The following is a 16,191-nucleotide window of genomic DNA, read 5'->3' as shown; positions in this document are numbered from 1 at the left end:
CATCACATATCCTTGAAACAGAGAATGAGGATATCTTTTCCTCCTACAAATTTTAATTCGCACACACATGCCATCAGTTGGATAGCAGTGTTACACACTTCTCTCCTTCCCCTTCCGCTTCAACTTGGTAATTAGACTCCCGTAACAGTAGGGCAACACCGAGACTGAATTTTACCCTTCAACTTTGGAGCACTGAAACCTCTGCAGGGAAATTTTATAGCAAAGAGCAATAAAGTAATTGCAACTTTTTCAGAAGGTAATCTTCAAATAAGCATGCTCTGGAATTAATTAGTTTTTACTGTTGCAGAAAGCTCTTCAGACATTCCTTCATGCTGCATGTGCTAGACTGTTACCCTACACCACCCCCATCTCCAACTGACACATTACCTCCAACACCAAGATCTTCAATTACAGTAGCTCAAGAAAGGCTGTGGAAAAAAATAGTTCTTTCCAGAGTGCTACTCAGTTCTGGTAACATTTAACGTCTCAGTCAACCACAGGGTGCAGTTCTTCTCTCCACTAAAACAAAATCCAGGATTTGCCTTTGTTATTCAGGAGGGAAAAAAGAAAAAAAAGCAAGAAGCTTTTACATTTCAAAAGCCATACATATTACTTCGTGTGACCGTTTCGAGCCCTCCTAAGTTTCAGTAAGTTTTATCCTGCTTGGCAGTTTCATACTATTTCTTTATTTTCCCTTCAATTAAGCAGCAATCTATCAAAAACTTCAAGTACATTTCCCCTTTTTCAGTAATGTGCATGAATTTTATTGGATTCAAACTTTTCAACATCTCTTTTCACGCAAGGTCAAAGCTCTACATTGTTGTAGTTTTCTTTTTCAGTGTTTTTTCTCCAAGTCAGTCCTCCACTGGGAAATTAATATTCCGCATGAACAATGAACTCCTTGCATGGCCTTTGAACCTAGTGGTTGCTAGGAGGCCTAAAGAAACCCTGGAGTACAGCCGATTTAATAGCATGTATCAAGAGATTATTCAGCAGTAAAAATGTGTGATTTTCTAAACTCCCTGCTTTTTTTCCTTCTTACTTCCATCTCCCTTCATCTGTCAAACAATCTTTAAATTTCAGATGAATTGCATCTGCATCAATTTTCTGTAATTACAGGCAGTTTGTTCCCCAAGTATTGAAAATGTGACTGCCAGCCACCAATGCTGCTTCTAATCAAGCATATATCAAACTGGTCCTTACTCAGTTTTACTGAAAAGGCTGCTTAAAATCGGGTGTGCTTCACCACTCTTGCATGAGGTTTGCACTTCCATTATAAACACAGTTCTGCTTAGAGACTGTATTTTCCCCAGATAAAACACCACAGCATTGACTGCAACACCATTACTCAGTATTACTCTGTGCTGAAAGAAATATATATACAATTCTCCATGCACCATTCAGGCATACTCGCATATTAACGTTTCAAGTTTTTTAGCATCTTCTTGAAGGCCATTTGACTGTCTGCTTTTTCATATTTCCGTAAGCGGAGTAATTGAGGCAAAACCCCAAGGTTTCTTTCCCACTCTCCACGCCCATCCCAAACAATGCGGCATTTAATTAAAAGAGAACCACAACAATGCTAATGGCGATGAGGTTAAATGGTTGGGATAAACAGAATGCAGCCCTCTGAAAAGCCCATGTGTTTCGGGACACTTTCTCCCCTACCACATTCTGCGTGACAAAGAACGTGTTTGTATTCTTGAACCCCACAACTTTTATTCCAGAGGACTTCCTATAGATTTCTTGCAAGGAAGTGAGTTTCCTTCAAATAGTGAGAAGTGTTTAGATACAGTAGCCATTCCTCCCAAAACTAATATTTGGAAAGGCAGCAGACAAGGATCCTTTAAAAATAAATGAATGTGAAAACTATCCATCAAGAGAACAATTGCATTTCCAGCTAAAAGCCTACTAAGTTGTTGTTTTGGTTTAAAAAAAATAAAAATTGCTGATTTTAATTTTCAATGTATTCTCCCTCCAACAACTTTTGCAAATTACTCAAACTAAACATGATGTTTGTTCTTCTTCAGTTGTTGCAACTGAAATCAATGCACTGTATATTCATAAACATGGTGTTCTGGGGGTCTGGAGATTACTTTAAAACATTTATAGCAGATTACAAATCTAGCCCCCCCCCCCAGCCCCCCTCAGGACACACATATCTGCCAAAAAAATGCAGGGTGACACATTTGATTTTGCAGATCGCTGGTGTTTGACCGTCTGACTGGATTGTACCAACCTTGCCAAGATAAAGCTTTTACAGAGCCAGACTGCTTCCCTGAAGAATTAAAAACAAGCAAAAAACCACACCGCTTGGCACAAAATGCTCACGTGAGCTCCTTCTCTTTTAAATACTGGCTTCCACACTGAAAGAAAGGCCTTAAGTACCGACTTCAACAGAACTGACACAGTGTATCTTACAGTGGGAATATCAGGACATTCACACAGAACAAAAATCTTCACAGTAGGGACAGATTTGGCTTTCCAGCCACTTCCAGGTCCTGCAGCACCAATGAAACAAAATCACCCCTCCACCACCACCACCATTCTCCTCTCCTTCAGCTGTTCAAGCATAAATTATCCTTGTCATTTTCTCTCAATATGTGGCTTCCCAGGAAAGGGAAAAATCAGAGCAGCTATTGCCAAAATAGCACAATATTCTTACACAGGCAGATTTTTCAACAAAATGCGTATTATTTCCCCTGTGCTTGGGCGTTAAAGAAATAAGTCACAAGACATTTTTAAAACATGAGAAACCAATCCTGACCAAAGAGATATGTTTATTAGGGCCAGAGATAGGAAAGTGAGCACATAACTGACAACCACAATCTTTGGCTCAACCTTTGCAGCAGAAATGGGGGGGTGGGGAATGGGACAGGGCACAGGACTGGAAATGTTTTCAGTAATGCATAATAAATACTTTCATTTTCTCCCTCTCCCTCTTTTTCTCATTTAAAGGAATCTGCCCACTCAACCTAAATTGAGCCTCAGAGGGAAAACGCGCCTTCATGATAAATTGGAATTTGCCATCATAGTAATGAAATGTTATGTCCGACCATCACAATAAGCAGGCAGCAGAACAACAAAGGAGGTTTCCAGGATTTTCTGCCCCCGGCCCCCTCCCCATCAGCATTTTCCCAAGTCTTCTTTCGGGTGTTTATGAAATGTCTGAATTCTAAGGCCATTAAGATGCATTTCAGGATGGAGCAGCTTCCATTAACAGTACTGAGGCTTTCCAAAATCGCACCAGCACCCCATCGGAGGCCAAGCCTCTCCCCAGTGCCTGCCTTTCCCTGCACTGTTTTTTGTTTTGTTTGCGCTCTCTCTTTCCCATGCACAAACATGTTGGTGCAGTGTCCATTATTTCCCTACAGCCTCCCTTGAAAGCAATCAACAAACAAATATACAGGCACGTGTGCGTTCCCCCACATACACAAGTCTGTTCTCCTTCTACACCTCAAATAACAGATCCAAATGTGTTTATAGTCATTTGCACCAAAGCGTGCTTTGCCATTGCAGAAACATGCAGCTGAAACCCAGAGAGAACTGTAACAAGGCAAAAGCGTTTGCCATCACAGGTGACCCTTTTCCTTTCCAAAATGGAAAAACACGAAACCCCAACGAGTTAACTAGAGTTAACGGCATTTAAAGGGGAGCGTGTGGGGCAGCAGTAAATACCCAGCACATGCTTTTACGCACAAAAGCAGCAAAGGGCTCCATGCTCTGCGCACCCAGTCATTTTTAGCTGCCCTTCCACGACAGACGTGACCGTTTCTCTCGTACGTTTATTTCACTCCACTATTAGATTTTAAACACCATATTGTGAGGGCCCCGCTGTGAATCTTGCGGAGGTACAAAATGGTGGATGTATGCTATTTTTTTTTTTTTTTTTTTTGCATTATTCATTACAACTTGGGCTCCCGGTCGCAGGCTCCCCTCCGTACCCACCAACGCAGCCCTCCCAGCCAGACACACATCCCGCACCAGCCTCGCAATAAAGCTCTCCCGCACGCACAAATAACGTTACGAACCTGATGTCATGTAGCCCCGCGATGCCTGGGAAAGGAAAGCCGGTGGGAAGTGTTTGTGCAGCCGGTAGTCCTTCTCGCTCCGGGACCTCATGCGGTCTGAGGCCCGGTCGGAGAAGTCGGAGCTAGGCCAGGCCCGCCGCAAGGTCGTACTCCGCGTCTTCTTCATCCTGAGGATGCCCGAGCCTAATCCTCCCGCCGCTGCATGGGTCAGGCCTTGCGGCTCGCCGGATGCGCGCTGCCTGGCATCAGCCTAGCGCAGGTACCGCCGGGCGCAACCTGCGCGCATCTCGCCGCTACCTCTTCTAGGGCGCCAGCCGCAGGTCCCTTCCTTTTTTTTTTTTTTTCCCCTCGAATGATCCAATTTTACACACGTCCCACAATGCATTACACTTCATTTGCAATCGGTCCGGCTTACAGCTCCCAGATCGCGTGGAGGAAAGGCACGTTATGTGGCTTCTCAGGCAAAAAAGGGGGGGGGGGAAGCGGGACGGGGGGTGGGGATGAGAGATGTGCAGCGTGGGAGCTCGGGGGTCCCGAACAATGGCCCGATTCAGCCCGGCCGTGCTTAGCCAACTGTGAGCCGCGACACAAAAGGCCCAAACAAACGCGGAAAACCCCGCGGCCGCCGGCTGCGACCCCGACGGCGGCGCGCCCGGCGCTGGGGAGGCGGCGGCACCTCCCGGCGCGGCGAGAGGAGGAGAGGAGGAGGAGGAGGAGGAGGAGGAGGAGGAGGAGGAGGAGGAGGAGGAGGAGGAGGCGGGAGGGCCCGCAGGCGCCTCTCCCGGCCGCGAGACCGGCGGAAGCAGCCGCGACTCCCCCGCCGCCGCCGCCGCTCCCCTCAGGCCCGCGGCGCCCGGGCGGCCGGCAGCGGCCCGCGGCCCCCGGCAGCGTCGCGCCTCGCCATGGCCGACCCCGACCCCCGCCCGCCTGTCCCCGGGGCTGGACCGACCGCCGGCTCCGCGCTAGGGGCGGCCGGCGCGGGGGGCGAGGCCAGCGGGGAGGCCGCCGGCCGCACCGCCCGCCTGCCCGGCCCGCCCGCCGCCCTCCCTCCGCCCCGCCGCGCCGCGAGCAGCTGCTGCTGGAGCGCCGGGCGCCGCGCCGCCGCCCGGGCTCATGCTAGTCCCGGCGCGGCCTGCGGGTCCCGCCGGGCTCCGCGCTCCCCCGTGCGGCGCCGGCCGAGGCTCAGGCCGGCTCGCAGGCACCCGCGTACCCCGGGGGGCGCGGCCCCCTGCTGCCCGCGCCCGCTCCGCCTCCTTTCCGTCCGTCCGTCCGTCCTCCCTCCCGTCCTGCCTTCCTTCCTTCCCGGCGGTGGCTCTGGCGGGGGAGCGCCGGGGCCGGGCGGCGCCGGGGGAGGCGGGCGCCGAGCGCGGTGCGCAGCGCCGGGCACCCCGCAGCGCCGGGCTCCGGGCGCCGCCCGCGGCAGCCAATGGGGAGGGGGCGGCGGCGCGCGCCGCCCCGAGCGGCGGGAAGGGGCGGAAGGGCAGGGCGGCCACGGCGGCGAGGTCCGCCTCGCTTCCCCTCGCTTCGTCTCGTCTCCGGGCCCCTTCGGGCACCGCTCCCGCCCCGGGCCGACCGGATACGGCGGAGGGAAGGGGGCCGGGAGAGGTTTGTACCCCCGGGGCACCCCGTCGTGGAGCCGGCGGGGTTCACCCCCCTCGACATCGCCTTCTTTTTCCCCCTCGGCACCTGAAGAGCCGCTGCGTCCCGGCCCTCCCCAGGAGGGCCTGGTCAGTCACGCCGCCGCCTTAAAAAAGCATTGCACCCCGCAAGGATATCCAGGACACCCACGCAGCCTACCCGCCTCGCCGGTGGGAAGGCGGTCGCCCACCCTCTCACCCCAGTGGCGCCTGCGGCTGCGCCCAGGGCGCCATCTTGAACTGGGCCAGGCCGCCAGGGGAGCGGGGTTTTGTGAACCCCGGTTAACCACAACGGCAGGAGGGGACTCGGTTCCTCCTCCGCGGGACAGCTTTGAGCGCGCTTGGCATCAGGTGGTGCCAGCGTTACGACTGCAACGCAGGGATTTGAAAATGCTGCCAATAAATTACTTCTGTTCACGTTTTTATAATTATTTAACCTTTCTTAAAGTGGGTTGTGTCACATTTCTAAGAGCATGGAAAATCAGAGGACTGTAATTTTGTCAGTAATTGAAATTTTTCAATAGTGGTGAACCCGTGAAAGGATGACCGTCAGTGAATGAATTGAACATCAAAGCCAGCGGACCTTGAGACGTTATCCCTTTGCTGCCTTGCTGCACAGCTTTGGGTTAATCACTTCAGTATCCACCTCAGCTCGCCTGGCTAGCCATACTACTGTGGGCAGAACACACGCCAAAGAATGATTCAGGGTTTCATATGCAGCCATCCCTCTCACGTGAGTAGAAATGATGTGAATGAAACCCAGCAAGAACATTGAAAATTAAATACTATGGGGTCCTTTCTCATTCAGCCTCATCTCCTTCCAACTGTGTGAGAAGCCATCAGGAATGACATGTTTCCATTTATACTTTGTATACTGGTCACAACCAGGAAAAAGTAAGAAAGATGAGCAAAAAAAATGGCCTAGAGCTCCACTAATAAAAATATAAGATATTTTCCATCATGCAACTTACTCATCTAGCAATTTACTCATCAACCTACGCAAAGCTTATTATAGAACATGTTTTCACCCTCAGACCAGAAAAACTGTAAGGAGAACTTCTAGAACTGTTCAACTTTTCTCATCAAAGGCTGAGGTTGGGATAAATTGGTTAGCGCTACCTAGCTAAGTCAAACTTAAAAAACTTACCCATTTTACCAGATGTAAAAGCAAATTAAATTCTAGCCAGGAGCATAAACTCTTATTGCACTGTCTGAAAGTTGAACCAACTGTGGCAGTGCACTTCCAGCTGTCAAGAAGTGGTTGAATATAGCTGGCCAGCTAGCTTCAACCTACAGCTGAACTAAACTCAGCCTTTCTCCTAGTCTAGACACAGCCCTAAATATCAATCTGTTCCATTAAAAAAAGACATGAGACAAATAGGAATAAGCAATGAGGAGGAAAAATGAGGTCAAGAAGTAGAAAGACAGAACAAAGGGGGGCGGGGGGGAACAAGACCACAGTGATCCTTATGCTGGCTTTCTGCATAATTATTCCCAAATAAAAAGATTTGAGTCTAGTTCCAGAGCTATTGTAACAAGTATCAGATAAAAAGCCAAGGGATGGCTCTGCAGCTGTTGGATAAAGCACACATATCCCAATTCTTTTTGAGCAATTTGCTGTGCAGTAATGAACCGGTGACTGTCTTTCAAGTAGTTTAATTAATTTGTACACTTGCGGGAATGGTCACGAGAGTAATACAGTACATAGGATTAACACACAGTACCTTCTACTTAATCAGTTGTAGGAATCAGACTGGTTCATAGTTTTGGGCACAGATAACAGGATGCATTTTTGTTGTGTGATAATTTTAAGCAAACAATAATTTGCTCCTACAACTATGAAAAGTTATTTTCATATTAAAATGGGGGGAGGAGGGAATGAGAGGAATAAGCAATCCATCTAGCAAGGTCAACTTTCTTTTCCCAAATGTGGGGAGATTTGTTTAAAAGCAATTTTGGAGGCCTCCTCTCAGTACTGAGACGTTATTCCTGTGGTCAGCTAAAACTTCTTGTATTCAGTCTTCTCACAGTTATCTTGTTTGGTTTCAGCTTAAAGTTTTCTGACATGGTATCTGAAAGAGTTCTTCTCTTTGAAGAGAGGAATTCAGAGCAAGTTTCCTCCTGCTCTTGCATTGTTTGAAGTCAAGTGTTGTTACTGGGATGAATCAAACATATAATTAAAGACCAAGTTTAAGTTTTGGCTGTTTGCTTTGGAAAAAGAGCTAGAACTGTGAAGGTAATTGATTTTTTGCTTCGGTGGCCAAACTGAAATAAAATAATTTTCTTCATATGAACTGAAAGCTAAAATTTGAGGGCTTTCAAAAAAACCCCACAACATTTTATTCTTAGACATTTTAAATTAGTTGGGTTTTTTTTAATACAAGAAAATAAATGTCTGGATTCATACGGCTATGTTAGAGCAGGGTAGAGAAAGAAATGTTCCCAGCTACAAATGGCGTCCTGCTTGGTGAACAATAGTACAGTACCTTTATAAGCACAGTTTGAAATAAATAAAAATACGCTGTTTAATCCAACAGTTCTAACAGTGGCGGGGACGCCAGTTTTCTTTGGCTGAAACCACTGGGAAATTCTGCTTTAATTTACAAATATGTTTGCCTACCTGCTACACATTGGTAAAGTTTTGCCTAATTGTAAAAAGAAGTATGGAAATAGTCTGACGGGGCTTGCTACGAATAAGGAAAAATACTTCTTCCAAGCAGGAATTGAACTTAAGGGAATCTGATCACTTCCTATCGATGATGAAGAGGAAAGAGAGATGGTTTCAAAACTTTTTGCTGTCTTTTTTTTTTTTTTATTCACCCCCAGCTTTTTTTTTTTTTTTTACTACAGAAGCTTTTTGTTGAGAATCAGATAGAGCATTTATTTTTATCATTTGGTATTTAAAGTCCAAAAGGTAACATCTCTTTCTTGAATTACTAGAGGGATAGGTGAAGCTTGGATGAATAGACCATAGAGATCTTGGGAAAAAAGTCTGAACTAAACCAAAAATAGGCATCCTGCCTCCCTCTTAACCTAACAACTCCTTATCAGGAATTGGCAACATAATAGTAGACATTTCAAAGGCACTGATTTAACATTATGAATTTCAAAAAAGAAGCTAAGGTACATATAAGATATTACAAAGGATTCTTATGTGTTCAAGGTTTCAGTCACAACCCTGCTTCAGTCCAAGTTCACAGGGAACCTGAAGGCTTTCAGAGAAGCAATTCAAAATCTTAGCTTCTGAAAACCTTCTGTGTTATCTTTTTAAAAAGTGAGAAAACAAATATTACTAAGGATCTCTATTGCATTTGATCTTCATAAACACTCACTTATTAGTTGCTAAGCAGGTCTGTTCCCATTTTATAGACGGAAAATGGCAAAAAGAAAAGGACATCACTGGCCCAGAAGAGTGTAGGTAATCAGTGGCAAATACGCTTAAAACTCAAGGGTCCCAGCATTGATTTCATAGGCTAATTTTTCCTCAATGGAAAAATTATAATCATGTAGCAGAGTACAATATGGTGAGCTGTATATATATATATTTCTCTGCATGTGTGTGTGCATGCATGCTTGTGCACGTGTGCATATATGGTAATTGCTCTCATGTAATGTGGTATTTCAAGTTTCAGTTGGGGCTACTTCTTTTTTCCTCCCCATGACAAACAAGTTTCCATAGCGGGAGAGAAGCAGGCCTCAGTAGCAGGGTGGGCTGGTGTTACCACCTCAGCTTGACTGGCTTGGGGACTGACTGCATGAGGTTTTCAAATGAAATAAGCATGCAAGCCAAACACTAAAATAAAAATGGCAAAATAATAGGACACACAAGGAGGAAAGCAATCCCCCTCTTTGCTAAGACAAGCTACACCTCTAAAATCATCATCTCTCAAACTATGCATTCAAAGCCTGGGTTCTCCCTTACCCTGTCACTACCTTGCCTGTTGCACATAGTCAACTGTCTGCCTTGCAGTGAGGAAATTAAAAGGGCTTTGCTTTATTACTGTCAGCTGAGCTGGTGTCTGACAAGCACCCAACACCACCAGAAGAACCAACAATGTCAAGATACCGAGTGCTCGGCACAAAGCCTTGTGGCTTTACTCCCTGCAGGTCTATGATAAGGGTCCTTTCCCGGTCGCCAGCTTCAGAAACAAAGACTACAAATAGAGTTGTTATTACTGGGACACAGGGGAGACTTTGTCCTAACAGCAGCCACAGTCACTGGCAGCCACGTAAAACAGGGAGCAGAGAGCCATTTTGTGGCCTATGAAAACAAAACCGTCAAATTCTGTAACTTTTTAAAAAGTGGAGATAGGATGCTGCAAGATGCTAGGAAGGAAATGCAGGGCCTATGAAAGTGGAAGAGGGAGAGCAGAAAAGAATAAGTAGAAAATAAAGAGATAAAAAGCCTGTAGTACAAGCAGTTGAAAAGCAGTAAAGCAGAGGGGGGGAAGGAAAGTTGAGTGCGAGAAGAGGTGGAAAAAATGTAATTAAGAACTTGGGGAAACCACCAAACTCAGGTATAACATCACAGGCCTTGGCAATATATGGTTTTATTAGATCTACAGCTCTGCGTAAGAGCCTTCCTGACAAAATACATTGCCTGCGTTTCTAATATTAATAAATCCATGAAGTGAGAAAATTGTCCACTGCATAAACTCACCATTTTCATGCATGGATTCTTGTGTCTCTATATTAACAAATGTGCAGAACTCAGACTCTAAAAAAGATGTTTTTGTGCAATCCCTTACTAGTTAAGGAGGTCTGGCAACAGGCTGCAACTGTCCTTGGCTGTAGGAAGCACTAGTTTTCCCTTCCAGGTCTTTGTAATCAGATATACTGGCAAGAACAAACCAGAAAACTCATGATGCAGCACATCCTCTTTCACACCAGCCCTTAGATTTCTGACATTAACAGTATTGTCACCTCTCTCTGGTACCCACTGTTACTCAAATATGCAAGAGAAGCCAAGTACTTCTACTCTATGCTTGTGGTCCAGGTCACAAAGTAAGGCAACCTCTCTTGATGGATTTATTGGCAAGGGAAAAGTTGGGCTTGCTCAAACAACCCTCTCGCCTTCGAGAGAGCGTTTGAGAAACTCCACCAGAAAGGGAAAGAAAAAATCCCAAGGGCAAAGGTGTAAGTAAAAAAACTCCAAATATAAAAAAAGGAAAATGTTTCAGAGCTTATCATAAGCAAGTCTTCAGTCTACCTCTGGAACGCTATCAGGTTGTGTTATACTATGGTAGTAATCCTGGCTTAATTACAGCACCACTTAAACCAGTTTCGGATCATATTTCTCTCACTGTTATGCTTTGGGAATGTGTGATGACAGGAATGCAGTACTGCTGCTGCACACATGCTGTAGCTCACTGATTCATTTTTCTGTGTGCTGGCTTATGTGCTGTGGTATTTATTTTAACTTGCATGACTTTTAAGAAAAACCTGCCTCTGTTATAAGAAGAAAGGCTCCCCTGTTTGTTTTTTTTTATGCGAGACCTTCTGACTGCATTTGTGCTTCCTCTGCACAGAAGACAATTGATGCAGAAGGGTTTTAAATCTGGGTACCCAAGACTACCTAAAAACATACCAGCATACCAGAAGGAACACAGGCTGTAGGATACAGCCTTTGCATTGATGCATGCTTTTCCTCTCCTATTATCACTGACTCAAAGCTGGTTCGTTAAAACGGATGGAAGCTGGGCTTGTAACTCCTCGGTGTACAAAACTAACTGGAGAGGGAGGCAAGCCATGAATCCTGCACACATTTTCACAGAGTCAAGTATTTATTAAACCTCTCGCATATAATAGAGTTCAAAAACTTGGAGAAGTGGATTTACAGCAAGTCAATTCATTCACTGGCTGCTCTTCCAAAGAATATAGTAGTAAAAGATGTGCCAAAAGTGTTGGCCTTAACTTTCTTGTTTTCCACTGGTGTCACATATCATTAGTACCCTGGTATTTAAGTAACATACTGATATATGGGGGCCAGCTGTACTGTAAGTTAGAAAGACAGCCTATCCTTCTGCTTTGGGAGTTGAAAAAATAGAGAGCGAGAAGTAAGTAGCCAATGTAGATCCTACCAGCAGTAAAAGCCATTACAGATTATGTTTTTAAAGACTAATTCACACATCTCTGTGTCTCTTCCCATTCCTCCACAGAGCCTGTGTTTTTGCTTTACACTCATGTAACACCTCACGAGATTGTGAAGATGGCACCAATCATGAGCAGGCCTTGGGCTCTGCTGAAGCTCCTGAGTGCTACAGCAACACAAACAACAAGCAGATTCTGTGTGTCAGGTAGGTACCTTTAAAGGAAAAATCCATTGAGAAAGAAGAGGAAGCCATTGGCTATAGCAAGTGAGCACTGTTTTGCATGTTGCATGGATATTATTTATCAGTATATTAGTTTTAAACTCTAAATTCTTGTCTAGAAGAATTACTTGCCATACACAAAAGCAGGCATGTTTGCAAATGGGACAATGAACATATTTGATGGGCAGTCCTAAAAACTGAAGCAGCACACCAAGGAAACTAAATCCCAGCAGCTGCTATAACTCCACAGAGCATTTGCTGAACAACCCAGTACTAAGCTCCCTCTCAAAATTCTTGCTTATACAGCTGTGGAATATAGTAGGTATATTTTATAGATTTATATATATATAGCATGTATAACAGGCAGAGATCTTAAAAACCTTAGAAAAGTTGGGAGGCCTGAAAATAGGCTGCTCCACCCTTTGTAAACAACCTCTTGTCATGAATTTACTTCCATATGTGCATGAAGCTCTGCCTATATTAAGCAGACCTTTAAAATAGTGGTTTAGCACTGAAAATGTATGGTTCCCACCCATCAGTTTGAAGAGAATGCAAGCAAGAGACAAACCCAAGAGTGAAAAAGCACTGATCATCACCTCACAGAAAAGTAATTCAATTACTCCTTGCATATTTTATCATAGTCTTAGAGATTCAGAGGCTGTCTCATTGGCATCTGTTAGTATTTGGGCAGCAAAAAACTCAAGAGAGGAGTCATAAACACAGTCAGAAATTAGTGACTCAACACATGCCTGACCCAAAGGCTTCTGGAAACTCAATGCAAAACTATCAGCCTGCATGTTCTCTGGACCAGACTGCAGTGTTGCAGAGTCAGTTTGTTCCCATGAAGGTGGTACTCTTTAGTCATTGGTTTTCAGTGGGACCCTGGAGCTTCTCTGTTCTCTTCTGATGCCGCAGTAGCACCCATCAGAAGGAAGACTCCACTCCTGGGACAGCTACTCTGCCTATTCCTGGCTACCACAGCTTGCTGCCACCCTCTGCTTGGCTTTCGAAGTTCTGACATTACCCACCTGTGTGCACCCAGAGACAATTTCCCATTGCCCTGTTCAGATGAAGGTTTATGCAGGCACCACTTGCACTTGCCTCTCTGTAGAAGCTGTTCTGAGCATTTCTCCTGAGTGCAGAGATTTTTGTATTCTAGTAGAGGAACAAGAAAAAAACGTTTTACAGCACTGGGTCTCAAACTTCTCTGATCACCTTGTAAGAAAAATTCTTCAGCTGGGGACTAGTGCAACAAAATAATTTTTGTCTTACTAAGTGATGCCCTACATAACAGTGCAATCTGTTAAAGCAAATGTATCAACCACAGGGAGCTCTACTACTTTTTTCTATATATCCTTCTATATTACTGGGTGGCTGTCAGTTGCTTTGTTATTAATTAATTTGGTTTTAAATACATAGAGGGATGTAAAGCCAGCAGAGTACTGTTATTGTCCAGATTTTCTGAAGGTCAGTGCAAGATCTTTCAAGTCCTCTGTGAAGCTATGCAGAAACAGCACCCAAAGCCTCACCTTAGCAAACTGCTTCTAACATAGCACTTGAGCATCACACTGGATAGAAGAGCAGTATCTGGTGTGAATTTTTCAACCTACAAGTTTCCTACCAGAGTCAAGGCTGAGAACAAGTGAAAAGTAGATGTTATGAAGAAAAATATCCCTTATTACAAAGGAATATCATTGTAATAGCCAAACTGAAATAGTGAAATTAAGTAAACTAATATCAAATTAGAAAAATAGAGAAAAAATCTCCTCTAATTCTGAAAAGTATACTCCTCACTCCCACCACAAAAGAGTACTTACATCCTTTAAAGCATGTGAATGGCACTGGCATAGGATAAGGTTTCTTTCAAAATGCTTTTCATATTATAATGAATTTTTGTAAGGCAGAGAGAACCACTTATACTTAATATTTCTGGAAATCTAAAAAGATCTTTTTCAAAAGAAGCAAACATCATAAGTGAGACAGTTTACATGAAAGTGACATTTCCTAGCATTACAATTCTATTTGAAAGAATCCTATACAAAATGAAGAGCTAGAAAGTCTTTAGTCTTCATTAAAACTGACCACTGTTGAGCTGAACTCAATACCTACACAAGCAAACTGTAGTAAATCTTATTAGTTATGGTGCTCATCTCAGAAACTCTTGCAAGCAGTCATCATGTTTCCACACATAAAAATTTCAAGTGCTCTTTACCCCCAGCTATTCCAGGAATCAACAAATACTCAGGACAAATGTTTCTTAGGTTCTAACAGAAAGTAAAAGAAACTCCGTATGCAAGTGCTCAGCAACTTGCCTTTGATCTTTTCCTTGATGGGAGAGATGTTCGGTAACCTTTCCATCTCTCAGACAGTGTAAGGTAGATCAGGCAATCTGCCTTCACAACTGGCAGATTTTGGATTTGTCAGAGTATGATGCTAGTGCCAAATTGTTTTTGACTTCCTTCCTCTGCAAAGATGGATCTTACTATTACCCCAGCTGATGGAACCAAGACAAAATAAACACAGACATCCAGGACTGAAACAATGATAGACTATCCGAGAAGGCATTTAAGTGCTCTCAGTCGTCCAAGGAGTTAAAAGTTATAAAAACAAGTACTTCTTTTTATTGCCTACATCCCTGTGTCATTGCTGTGGTACTTAAAAAAACAGAAACCCTATGGATTTCTACCCACCACATAGTAATTACTGAAATAACAAAGAATTGGAAAAAAGTAGTTTCAAAGCCTGATGCTATTACTGAGCTACCAATGAAAAAACTCTCACTAACACCCCTTAAGTCTATCCTCCTGCACTCCTAATCTGAACACAAAAGGTTGGGTTTAAACACCTACCCCCCCACACCCCAGGATTAAAACCGCCTGCAGTTTTCAGCTTCAGGCCAGCAATGACAATACTTTAAATCCTTGGCTACTGGCTTCATGAAGACACAGCCTACAGACAGTCCCCCAAAGTTCTTTGAAATGTTAAATACAAAACAGGAGGAGGTCATAAAGGAAATACTCCTTATAAAAGGAATGGATATCATACGCAGGCTTTTCAGATACGTTTCTTAGTTGCTTCGCTTTCAGCCACCGTATTCTCAATCCTGCATTGTCTGAAGCTTTTGAAATAAAATTCAGGAATGAAATGAAACACACAAATTAGTGCTGTAAACAGCTGCCAATATATGCATGTGTTACCTTTTAGCTCTCATAAATCTCTCCAATGTACAGTGTATCCTACTTCTTATCTGCAAAGACTAATTATTTACCTAATAAATGGTCCTACAGCAATTATCAAAACCCCAGCCACTTAAAAGTAACATACAGGTTTTATTGCATAATCTTCTGCAGCATCTGCCCAATTATTTCAATAGAAGCCAGTGTGGTTCCCTGCTGCACTGGAAATCCAGCTATCTTTCTGCCAAGAGCCTTCCAGTGCACACAAAAGGATCGAGGATTGTGAGACCTGTTTTATCCCCTCTTATCCCATAAACTAACAAGCCTTTTGTCTGCTGCAATTTTTCTCGACAAATACAGGTAATTACTGTATTTGCAGGAAGATGGGATTTTCAAGGTAGATTAAAAAAAAAAATTAGTTTAGCATGCCAGCTTTGCCAAGAAGTACTTGTCAGCTTAAACTATGCGAGAGTTGCAGGACAGGGGAGCAGGCAGACACAACGGTGCCCTGCCACTGACATAGGCCCCAGGTGGAAGTGATGAGCTTTGTCGTTCAAAACTGTTGGTCAGTGGTCAAGTTTTCCTGTCCACTTGCATTCCCCTGGAGGTAAACGGGGTGGTAGGAGGTTTATTTCTGGCCCCTGCCCCACCCTGAACACCCAATGCCTCTACTTCCTCATTTGGGTATCTTAAACTCAATGAAAAATGAGTTTTACATTCATTTTGAGGAACTTGTGTTTGGTTTGCTCGTCTCATAAGGTCTCGCAAGGTCTCACAAGCCTTGTCCATAGTAGCTTCTGGCTAGATGCTCCACCAGACTTCCGCAGAAACATCCCTGTCCAGATTTAGAGATTGTGTAGTTGAGGAGGAATGTAACCAGTTGCCACAGTGATGTCAGCAGTCTGAGGAGCCTCTGGACTTCAGTCTCATGAAAGGTACCAAGCGTGAAAAACCCCTTTAATTAGATGAAGTGGTTAATGGAAGCAAGTGCTCCAGCCAGCAGCAAATGTGTGTTTAAATCACTGGTGATCCTGAA

General features: G+C 44.4%; 1 protein-coding gene across 5 annotated transcripts in view; it reads right to left on the bottom strand.

Annotated features, from left to right (window-relative positions):
- The window catches only part of STOX2 (storkhead box 2), a 150,301-nt gene that overhangs the window by 70,122 nt on the left and 63,988 nt on the right, over nucleotides 1–16,191 (bottom strand). Inside the window, exon 1 of one of the 5 annotated variants that reach the window (XM_069787906.1) lies at nucleotides 4,032–5,239. The exons of the other annotated variants lie outside the window; for them this stretch is intronic. Coding sequence (XP_069644007.1) covers nucleotides 4,032–4,197 — 166 coding nt within the window. The 5' untranslated portion in view covers nucleotides 4,198–5,239. Of the gene's footprint in view, nucleotides 1–4,031; nucleotides 5,240–16,191 lie in introns of those variants that run through there. 5 annotated transcript variants of the gene reach the window in all.

Source organism: Haliaeetus albicilla, chromosome 1 (genome assembly GCF_947461875.1).
Source record: "Haliaeetus albicilla chromosome 1, bHalAlb1.1, whole genome shotgun sequence".
Lineage (NCBI taxonomy): Eukaryota > Metazoa > Chordata > Aves > Accipitriformes > Accipitridae > Haliaeetus > Haliaeetus albicilla.
This window is presented reverse-complemented; position numbering and strand designations above follow the sequence as displayed.